The sequence below is a fragment of the Dunckerocampus dactyliophorus genome, chromosome 9 (assembly GCF_027744805.1).
Source record: "Dunckerocampus dactyliophorus isolate RoL2022-P2 chromosome 9, RoL_Ddac_1.1, whole genome shotgun sequence".
Lineage (NCBI taxonomy): Eukaryota > Metazoa > Chordata > Actinopteri > Syngnathiformes > Syngnathidae > Dunckerocampus > Dunckerocampus dactyliophorus.
The window spans coordinates 27,096,583-27,108,033 of NC_072827.1; the positions used below are offsets into that span (position 1 = coordinate 27,096,583).

At 39.7% G+C, this 11,451-nt stretch overlaps 1 protein-coding gene and 1 long non-coding RNA gene across 2 annotated transcripts in view; one reads left to right on the forward strand and one right to left on the reverse strand.

Annotated features, from left to right (window-relative positions):
* Positions 1–3,887, forward strand: part of marchf4b (membrane associated ring-CH-type finger 4b) — a 25,415-nt gene extending 21,528 nt beyond the window's left edge. Inside the window, exon 6 of the mRNA XM_054786890.1 lies at positions 2,022–3,887. Within this exon, the coding sequence (XP_054642865.1) occupies positions 2,022–2,443 (422 nt within the window). The 3' untranslated portion in view covers positions 2,444–3,887. The remainder of the gene's footprint in view (positions 1–2,021) is intronic.
* A 1,477-nt stretch (positions 3,888–5,364) lies between these two features.
* LOC129187492 (uncharacterized) lies at positions 5,365–9,131 on the reverse strand. Its single transcript, XR_008572427.1, has 3 exons — positions 9,065–9,131; positions 8,902–8,987; positions 5,365–5,444 (listed from the first exon to the last, which is right to left on the reverse strand). It is a non-coding gene; the product is annotated as an uncharacterized LOC129187492 (long non-coding RNA).
* Positions 9,132–11,451: the final 2,320 nt, after the last annotated feature.

The following is an 11,451-nucleotide window of genomic DNA, read 5'->3' on the forward strand; positions in this document are numbered from 1 at the left end:
GCAGGCCTATTAACTCTTCATAAACTTTAATCACACGCTCTGTCCAGGTTGTATCATCCAGCTAAAACATAGCTTTCCTAGCTTTACCGGAAGCTTTCTCTGCCCAGCGTTTGTTGGTCTCATTAGCGCCAAGGCTGCCTCTTGGTCCCATTAGCAGTGCCACAGTGCCCTCTACTGGTCAAACATGTACAGTAGCAGTATACATACTGATTCCTAAGCACTACAAGGCAAAATAAAATAAAATATAAACCAGCTGGCTTGTGTTCGTATCGGCGAGTGTTCGCTAGTCGGGTGTTCGTAAGTTGGGGACCTAGTGTATACTTTTATTGTGATTGTATTTAGCACCACTCTCAGAGGTGCGTATAATATTTCGTTAAATAATGTAACCAATCTTGGAAAGTGTCAATCAAACTGACGTTTCTCTTTTTAAATCACAATGGAATCATTCTTCCCCAACCCTCAGGATGAAAAAAAATGGAGCTGTCCTGTCATCAAACGTCATTCTCCATTTATCAAGACATGGCCTGCAAGCTTTAAGGACGGACAAGCAAAAATGCCACTCCACAAAGTTTAATGTGAGCTTTGTAAAGGCAGCATTTTGGATGTATACAGTACATAGTAACCCTTAAATGTCCTTAAAACTCATTCAAACATTTGTTTCTAATGACAAAAAATGGCAGTGCCCCAAAACAACTGTAAATATGTTATATACACAGTCGTCCCTCGCCATATCTCACTTGGAACTTCGTGACTTCACTCTCCCACGCTTTTTCAAAAATATTTAATAAATAAATACATTTTAAAAATTAAAATAAGGCAAAAAAAAGAATATTTAAGCAAATTTTACATTTTTTTTGTTTGCCTAAATTAAGCATTTTCAAGAATAAAAATGGCTAAATGTACGAAATTACAAATATATAAAGCATTCAGAAGACTCATTGTATGCGTGATATGTAGTACAATACACTGACCACCAAGCTGTCAGTAATGTTACTGTAATGTTCAGTAAGACACACAAGCACAAGGCTTGATCACCACGCAACAGGCACAATAGTTCCTGATAAAAATCCTTACCACCATACTGTAGCAGCCGTAACCCAGGCCAAGCTGAAAGTCCACTCTGAACCCCTAGAAGGCTCTAATAATGTTAAAAACGTATTTAGAACGTCATAAACAGGTTTTCTATGCTCTAACTGCGAAAATATTCCATTTATAAATAAGGAATCCTACTTTGCGGAAATTCACTTATTATGGTCGAATTTGCAACCAATTAACTGTGATAAAGAAGGGATTCCTGTGTGTAATAATTGTTCACATTTTAAACGAGTTTTTTCCCCCCCTTTTTGCTGAATGCTCAAAAGTAGTGCCATTTGATTAACAAATATAAAAATAACAAAAAATAAAGCCAGTGGTCCAACTTGAAATAGTTTAGATGGGATTAAAAAATTGTATTTTCAGTGTTTTTCTTTTTGTCATGAGGAACAAATCTGTTTTTGTGTTCCGTTGCCATTTTTGGCTAATTAAAGGAATAGAGATGACAAAAAAATATTCAAATATCGTCTGGAAAATTCCACCTACTGTATATTCATTCAACACAGGAATAAAAACTGAAAGGCGCACAATGTCCCTGGGGTCTGTTAAGGCTTGTGCATGTGTAGCTAATGTTCAGTTCTATGTTTTTGTAATGCTCTGCAAAGCGTTGTTCACAGTGGCATACAGGTTAAATGGCTTATTTACACCAAAATGTGGACTCTAAGCTTCTCTTGCTACACATTGATTCTCTTCTCTCAATAGTGAGTTGAAAGAACTCCAATCAATAAGTAATTTCAAACTGTGCTGAAAGAGATTATTGGACAACAACCAGAACGCAAATGATTTACCACTGCTAACTTCAATCCAAGAATCTAAAAAGTGCCATGTCAATGTTTTTTTGGTGTCAGAGGCATCTTAAATTAGATAACTAAAATAACCTAGAACATAATGAATGCTACATTTTCTAATTGATGCTCTGACCTCTACAGCTCTAATTGTCCACGAGGGACCTTCTGTGTTCCGCATCTTCCACCGATGGCAGGCTGTGAATCAGCAGTGGAAGGTCCTCAACTATGACAAGTCTATGGACAACGTTGATCTGAAGGACGTGGCAGTGGACAGGACTCATCAGACCAACCAGGGTTACCAGACTGGGCTCGGAGTGTCCACCTCCACCTCCTCGCTAATGGTTGTCGCCTCCACGGCTGCCGGCTCCACATCGGCGACCGTGGTGGCGGCCGCCGGAGGACTGGGGATGCAGCACTTGAACCCCGATGGAGGAGGCACGGTGGCCGACCCGCACTGCCCTTACAACATCCTGCACCTCCTCAGCCACCTGAGGTCGTCTGAACCCCGCAGTCAAGCCAGCAGTAACACACGAGAGCTGGTCATGAGAGTCACAACCGTATGAGGAGTCAGCTGTGGCCTTATGTCTCATATGGGGGCTGTGGGGGCGGGGTGTAGTGGGGCGGCAAAATTCTGGAAGCAGCTGAACTGCAACTGGACTGATACTGTCTTCTTGTTTGTTACATAACGCATCATCACTGTCCTTCCATGGATTGAATAAAAATCGAAATTGGTTAATTTGCAGAGCTGCTTGGAAAATAGTTCTTTGGGGGATTTTGAGTATTTCATTTAAATGCGTCTGTGTAGGCTCTCAGTCTTGCAAATGAGGTGAAGGCAGGGCTGAGCCAGAACAATAGATGCTAACGAGCCAGTATCAGAGTCGTTCATACCCAACTCAGGGAGCAACACTTCCCTTTTATCGGAGGTGCTAATAGCAGGAGAGGATTATACCACTACTCCGCCCAGGCTTAGTGTAAGGAACCAATAGAAGGAGAGTGTTGGCACACCAATTCCGCCCACTCTTACTGTATTTAAGGCCTAGGCTACCAGCACTTATTAGTTCGCTGACGAAGCTCTTCGGATGATGAGCGAAACGTCCGACACCTTCTTCACAGAAGTACAGAAAACGTCTCAAGAAGCCTTTCCCTCGTACTTCATTTAAAGTTGAAGCATTTTTTATGAAAAAGTACACTACATGCCAAAGAAAACTATTGGCCACTTGTTGCTAGGTAGAATTTAGAAGGCTTCATCATGACTGCCCCAAAGGCCAATGAAAAACGTGGCACATGCCAGCCACGCGCACTGATTGAGGACAGTATTCGGGCTGATGGTGCACCTGGACAGAGAGTCAGCAGGAACAGGCACAGGGTTTCAGACAGACGCATACTGAAGAACATAGGGATGTCCCGATCGGGTGTATTTTGAAGATTGGATAATATCGGCTTCCACCACGAGATCGGGCCGATCCGGTTGCCGTAAGCGTTCGTAACTCTGGGAAACACTCCAACATGGAAGGTGCGGTAATGCGCCTCAAAGCTGGTTGCCACTCAACTCCCGCCACCCGCAAGAAGAAGAAAACAACACCACCATTTAGACATGTCCGTGGTAAAGTTAGTTTCACGTTGGATGTTGGATATTTGGCTCCGTAGCTACAGCGGTAGTTCCCTCTCATTGTGCCCGGACTGCTGTGTCATGGTGCGGGGAGCTCGCATGAGAAGTGCTGCTCTAACCGCTGGTTGTTTATACTAGGGACCTTCAATAAATTATTATCGCATTAAAGAGAGTTAGTTAAAAAATGTCATATATTCTAAATCACTCCACAAATTGATCTATAACCATGTCAAATGATTAGTCCTACCCTAAAAGTATTTTGCACGCCCATTTTTTCCAGTTTTATCTTTTATTGAAAGGACTTTTATTGGATTACGGACCTGACTCAAAGAGGTTTGTTACAAAAGCCAAACAATATTGTTGGTCATGCTGTGTAATAAAAAGTAAATTCAGCAATACTTTGGTTGCATTATTTTTAATGTTTTGAAGAGATATTTTCTTAACCATATTCAATTCCACAAATTCACATTTGGAACAAAAGCTTATTATTTAAAAAAGAAAAAAAATGAATCGGTACCAGATTGGATGAGCAAGACTAAAAAAAATCGAATCGGATCGGAAGCCAACAAATGTGGATCAGGACATCCCTAGAAGAAAATGTTCCAAAAAACTGCCCATTCGTCCATCCAGCTTCTATGCCGCTTTATCCCCACTAGGGTCGCGGGGGTATGCTGGAGCCTATCCCAGTTGACTTTGGGCAAGAGGCGGGGTACACCCTGGACTGGTCACCGGCAATACAATCGAGGAGCAATCAAAACAGTGTTTACATAAAATTAAAGATAATAAAACCTGTAACATATAAAATTCTAAACTACTGTAACAAAACACAAATAAATAATACAAATTTAAACTAAAAACTACCATTTGCTGAATCTTGAGGGGCATCCCAAGCCTTGCCTTTTATGTAGACTCACCACTGCTTAAGGAATAAAAAAAGTCAAAAAATGGCTAATCCTATTTTTATGTTAAATGGTTGTTAAAACAAAGGTAGTTTTCCTTTTTTCTCTCTATTTTTCTTTTTCTATGTTATATTTTTTTCATGTTTACGGGACTGTTTGCAACCGTTACGTGGCTGCTTGGAGGGCGCTAACTTTCAAACATGCTTCTATAGATTTTATTCATCTCCAAGAGAAATTCAAATCCAAGCCTTCTTCCTGCTCCGAACAAATAAGCCACACCCCACTTAAAACACACACACACGTGCGCATTAGTGATAGTGATTTGGCTAAGTTTAGCTACTAACGTAAGAACAGACGGAATGCAAAATGGTGCTTGCTTCTCTGAGACTGTTTTTGAGTGTGTCTCCAAAACAGCTGTGAGTGACAGCCATGAACACCAGATATTTTATTCAGCCCGAATTGAAGTGACGGACAATGCAGTTTAATTTGTGAAAAATAGACATTTTTTGTGCAATCTGTTATTTTAAACCAATACTGTAATCCCCCACCATCTCACGCTTTGAATTCACGTTTTTTCAAAAACATCAATTGATCATGCTGTTTTGTGGTTGAATACGGCCCATTACAGTTAAAAAAATATATATATGTATATTAAAGAAAATTTTACATAGTTTTTGCCTAAATTAAGCATTTGCGACCATTGACTAACTGACCTTTCACCACAGCTTGTTAATTCTTCAATGCAGTACCAACATGTCAGCCTCTAGAACAGATACACAGGAGGAAGAGGAAAGATGTACTTACTTTGGGCATGGTTCAAAGTCAGCATCACTAAGTTAACTAGAGGCAGTATCTTTATGTTATTGCATCAGAGCGTGAACTGTAGCGAGGGGGCAGGGGGACACATTAGTCAAACCAAGATCTTTGTGTTTTTGGCCACTTCGTGCTGCAGCATGTCATCAGCATGCGGTTGTACCTAATGAACTGTCCAATGACCGTATAATGCAGGGATGTCCAAAGTGCGGCCCGGCGTCCATTTATGGCCCTCGGGACATTCTACAATACAAATAAACAAGAAACAGCAAAGATGGAAAAAAGAGCAGTGTTTTTTTTTACAGAAATAAAGATTAATTATTAAGAGAGTTAAGTCATAACCATCCATCCATCCATCCATTTTCTATACCGCTTCTCCTCTTTAGGGTCACGGGGGCATGCTGGAGCCTATCCCAGCTGACTTCGGGCGACAGGCGGGGTACACCCTGGACTGGTCGCCAGTCAATCGCAAGGCACATATAGACAAACAACCATTCACACTCACATTCATACCTATGGACAATTTAGAGTCACCAATTAACCTATCATGCATGTTTTTGGAAAGCGGGAGGAAACCGGAGTACCCGGAGAAAACCCACGCACGCACAAGGAAAACATGCAAACTCCACACAGAAATGCCCAGGAGAGAATCAAACCCAGGTCTTCCCGATCTCCAGACTGTTACTGTGTTGGCCAACATGCTAATCACTAGACCACCGTGCGTAAAGTCATAACATTAAGAGAAAAAATAGCATAAAGTTGAAAAATTAAAAGAAAAAAAGTCATAATATGAGAAATAAAACAAAAAAGTTGCAATTTTTGGAAAATTCGGTGATAAAAAGTTATAATACTATCAGAATAAACAAAAAAATGTACATGATGTGTGGAGAAAAAGTTCATATTAATAATACGCATTGTCACTGATAATACAAAGTTGAGATGCTCGTTTTTTTCTTTAAATATAAAAACGTCTTTGCAGATCTACGTAGGTTGGTTAAAAAAAATGTAAAAATGGCCCCAACATCCTTTGATTTTTCAATTTGCGGCCCGCGGTGGTAAAAGTTTGGACAGCTCTGGTATAATGTATCACTTTACTTCATAATCACTTCATGAGAAGCAAAATTCTCATTGCATTTTCAACATACTGGCTTCATGGCTTTATTTAATTTCTTTAACTATATTTCTATATTCACTCAAGGACCACTACTGAAGAGGGTAGTTTTGTGTTTTTTTTAACAAGTCTTCACTGTATTGTATCTCTATTCTCTATTGTTATCAATTCTTTAGTCACCTTCTCTAAAAACTGGAACATTTCCCAGTGTGGTTAACAATCTGAAGGACAGAGGGAAGCCAGCAGAGTGGAGTGTTTCTGTGCTAAAGCATTGGGTGTCACTTACAGTCTATTGCGTCCATACAGTATTCATGGTTCACATTTGGCTCACACAGCCAGCGATCTCGCAGCCTTTCAAGCGTTCGCATTCAAATATGCTCTTTCATAGCTCTTGTTTCATGTCCCTCGAATATCAGTTTGATCCCAGGAGACACCAGAGTCAGTGAAGAGGGTCGGGCTGTGTACTAAAGTTAGAAAAATTATCTTGTTTTTTTTGTTTGTTTTAATAGGATACACTACTCACAAACCAACAGGTGCAAATCATGTTTCTTTATTAGGTGTCCATCAAATATAATGTTATAAAGCTCCCAGGCCACTATTAAATTTACTGTTGTAGCAATGCTAGAATGACTGAGTGTATGTATTTGTCTGTGTGAGGCACGCAAACGGGTGAAAATTTGTCTAAAGATGCACGCCCACTGTGTTAACTGTGTTACTATTTTTATTTTTCTTCATTTTTGTCCTGTCTAGCCATTGGGGCACATAGTATTGTTGATCTAGATGCCCTTACAGGCTAAACAGATTTGCTCTGCCGGGGAGAAAAGTGTAAGATACTCTTCCACACCCACAAGGGCAGACAGGCACCGGGGGCGACACCCTACCAGACCCAGAGACGCCCCCGCCAACCGGAAAGGATCCCGCCCACCCCAGGCCACCCCATGCCCGGCCCCCAACACAGGACTGCCCTGCCCAGCGATGGAGGCGGTATCGCCCCCAACCCCATGGAGGCCCAGGCGGCAGAGGTGGAATACCCTGCAACCGCCCCCGTGGAGGCAGGTCTCGTGTACCCCCATAAAAAAGTAATAAATAAATAAATAAAAATAAATAAATAAATAAATAAAAGCACTCATACACACACACACACACACACACCGTGATCCTCCTCCTCCTTGGAACGACACTTCCTCATTGTCACGAGATGGTCGCGAGATGCATTCATGGACACTCCGAAAATTACAATAATGTCCTAATTATGCGCATATGTGTGGTTGAAATAAATAGAAAGACAAAGAAAAAGAATACGTGGATACTCTTATCACTCACTAACCTAACCCTTACTGCGGAAGTATAATTTGATGCATTTAAGTATGCTTGGAAATCCCAGAAAATATATCTACACTCAAAGCGTGAATTCAACTTATATTACTTGGTGTGTTTGAACGCAACTCAGTTAAAGTGTGATTCAAATGTTGTGCCACTATTAAAGAGACTAGTGTCAGTCAAATAGATTTTCAGACATGTGTGCTATCTTTTAGCTTGAGCAAAATTTTCACTTCATTCGGAGCTGTTAATACACACAAATGTATATGTAACTGCGTCCTGTCATTTATTTTTTGGTTCATAAAATACAGTAAAAATAGGCATATTTCACACATAGTTGCAAATGGTGATTAATCTTGATCAATTAAGTGGAAAACAGTCATTAATTTGATTAAAATGTATAATCATTTGACAGCCATAATAATCATTCATACATATTAAGATGCTGCTACTCTGAGGATTTCTCCAAAAAAGCTTTGTTGTATAATTTGCGCTGACAAGTATAAAAATCTAATCTAAATTTCTTACACTGTAGCTTCAAGCTGTTTTGCTGAATCGCCACTAAATTTGGTAGACACCTTTAGTAGACTGACAAATAAAATTTGTGCAAGATTGGTTGATAAACATGGCTACCATCTATCAAAACCTCTTTGCAGGGACACAAGCAGGACTAATTGGCCATATGTCACTGAGCATTTGTCTAATAATGATACAACTTTGAGGATAGGTATTAAATAGACCACAACCCATATGGAATGCCACAAATGTAATTTACAGTCAGGTGGAAAAATTAGAACACCATCTTAATTTTTTCACCTGACTGTAACAAGAATGTCAGCCAGTTCACAACAGACCTCCGCCAAAACCCCCCAAAAAACAGCGCAGCATGTGATTCTGTGCTTATTTGTTAAACAGTTTCCCCCCGACAGATGCATTATTTTTTGCAGCTCTGCTATCTCACATGATCATAATGTGCCAAGAAAAAATCCAGCAGGCAGAGAATCGGGAAGCGCTGTGATTTGACTGCGGAATTAATTATTGAAGAACCATCTTGCAAGGAGCTAAGGAGCTGTGGAGGTTGTAGAGAGTTCAGCAAGAAGCTGCTTTCCTCTGATTCCCGTCACACGTTTTAAAGTGCAGGTGTGGTGCACATGCATGATGGGGCGCTTGTCAAAGCCGGTCCACGTGAACATACTTGACTATCATATATGTGTATAAAGAATTTAAGTGCTGGATAATAATCAGAATTAAGCTAATTGAACTACTTACCCCTTAATGCCGCATGACGTAGGCATACTGGTTCAGAAAAGTGAAAAGGGAGGCTTGCTGAAGGTAGTTGAAGTAAACTTTCCGGACTGTCATACAAGTGTAAAAAGATGTTAACTGCTGTATAAAAACCCAATCAAAGCTAAAATAAAATAAAACTACTCACCCCTCGGTGGGACATGACATAGGCGTAATGCAGGGGTGTCCAAACTTCTTCCAGCGAGCGCCACATACTGAAAAATGAAAGGATGCAAGGGTCACTTTGATATCTTGTAATGTAGATATGCTATGAAGTTACATGTACCTTAAAAAAAATACATATCAGGTTTGTGATTTAGGTGAAAAAGCGTATTATTAGTATGAACTTCGACCTTTAGTCCGTTTTCCCCATTTTTGCTTTTGTTTTATTTTACTTTTCCAAATATTTCCATTTTCTTCATGTACATTTTCTTGACTTTATTACCATATAAGTTTTTCCCCAACCTAATTTTCCAAAAATTACAAATTTATTTTGTTTTGTTTGTCATTTTGTTTCTCATAATATTTCAATTAAAAAAAAAAAAAAAAGGCATCTTTTCGTTCTGCCTTGGCGGAGGTCTGCTTTCTGCTGAGTGAGTTACTGGCACTGTATTTAATTTGAAAGGCCTTCCTATTTCCTGTAACTCTGCTAATGCAATCAGTGCTGTGATGCCCAAGGCTTGTAAGTGTAGTTATTTAATTAACAAGCTATTCTTCATGCACAGCATGCTATAAACCCACCATGAGTTTTAAACCACAGAAAATGGACCAAAATGGGCTTACTGAGCTGCTCAAAGTGGATAAACTGCATTCAGGCAGTTCCATTTGAATTTTAAAACACTCTGGGATAAAAGCGGGATATTAACATAACTAACATAACTCACTGTGCACTTCTTTTGCTCTTTGAAGAGCTGCACATCGTTTCAGAGATTGATTGCTGGAGTCTGTCCAACCAAACAGCATAAACTCAGAGAGTGCAGATAAGCGACAACAAGGAACCCAACAAACAGTAAAAATGGTCTTTTACAAGGAAGGAGGTGTGGACAGTGTCCCATTATGCCAAATCATTCTCCATAACTTTTTCTGGGGTGGGTGAGGGGGTGGGGGAGGTGGGGGTTGGGTAGTTGGGCGTAGTGCACACTCAAGGGTCACTGCTCACATGTTGACACTGTTGTTGATGAAATTTAAGAGGGATTTAAAGGTTTGGGAGCATGCAGCTCCCTGACAGCACTTTCAATCATTGTCTACACTTTTTTTCTTTTCTTTTTTTTTTACATTACTGCTGCTGCAATTTACAACCACGGGACATTTATTGTCTCTCTCAAGGACATTTCCATGTGATACATGACAATTGCAAACTGGTGAGAGTCTATAAATTATACAGAAAGGGAGCAATAGCGGAGGATTTTATACATTGCACTTGTTTGTGTGAAGCTAAAATGAATGCACTACTTGTGCTTTAAGTAGCAGCTATCATTAAACCAAACCAATGATGTCAAAGAGGCATTCATGTAACTACAGGTTATAAAGTAATAGAGTAATCTCTTGTTTATCGCGGTTAATTGGTTACAGACCTGACCGTGGTAAATTACTTTCCGCAAAGTGCTTATTAGTGATTAAAGTGCTTATTAGTATTTCCTTATTTCTCAAGGAAATATTTTTGTAATTAAAGCATAGAAAACCTTCTAAATACAGTTTTTAACATTAGCACTCTAGACATGAAATAACACTCCTATAGTCACCTTTACACTCATATTACCCAATATAGTAAACGTAATCAGAATAAATAAGTCATTTAAGAAATACATAAGACCCATGCGCGTGTGTGTTACTATAAATGTGTCCCCCATGGGTCAAGGGTTGAGTTTTAGCTTGCCATGGGTTACGGCCACAACAGTAGCTGGTTTTTTTATAAGGGAGTTTTATGAGGGATTTTTGTGCCTGTTGTGACATAATTCAAACCTGCAATACAAGCCTGTTGTTCTGGAAATCTGGTGATTGTGTGTCTCACCGAACATTACAGTAACATTGCTGACACCTAGTGACCAGTGTAGAATACTACGTCAACGTCTTTGAATGCCTTATACTGTGTTTGTATTATAGTTCATTTTGCCATTTTTATGTTTGAAAATGGTTAATTTAGGCATATGTACATATAATATATTAATGATAGGCTTTATTCAACCACAAAGCGGCATTATTTATGAATTTTATATTTTTAAAACTGTGATAGAGTGAAGGCGCATAATTTGCACGGCAAAGTGAGACAACCAAACAGCATTAAGTCTATTTTGTCATTTAATATACATGTTCTACACTACAGCCTATTAAACAATGAAATTTAGAATTTACCAGGCTATGATATTTGTGTCCTTATAGCATTATTTACTTACACGTTACTTAACTAGCTGCACAGGCAGTACAAGCAGTACACACGTGTATGTCCTGACTGCTCAGGACAATATGGCCAAGTCAGCTGTACTGAAGAGCCACCAGGCCATCAAAGCTGCAAATGACATTCGGTCAGGGGTTAAA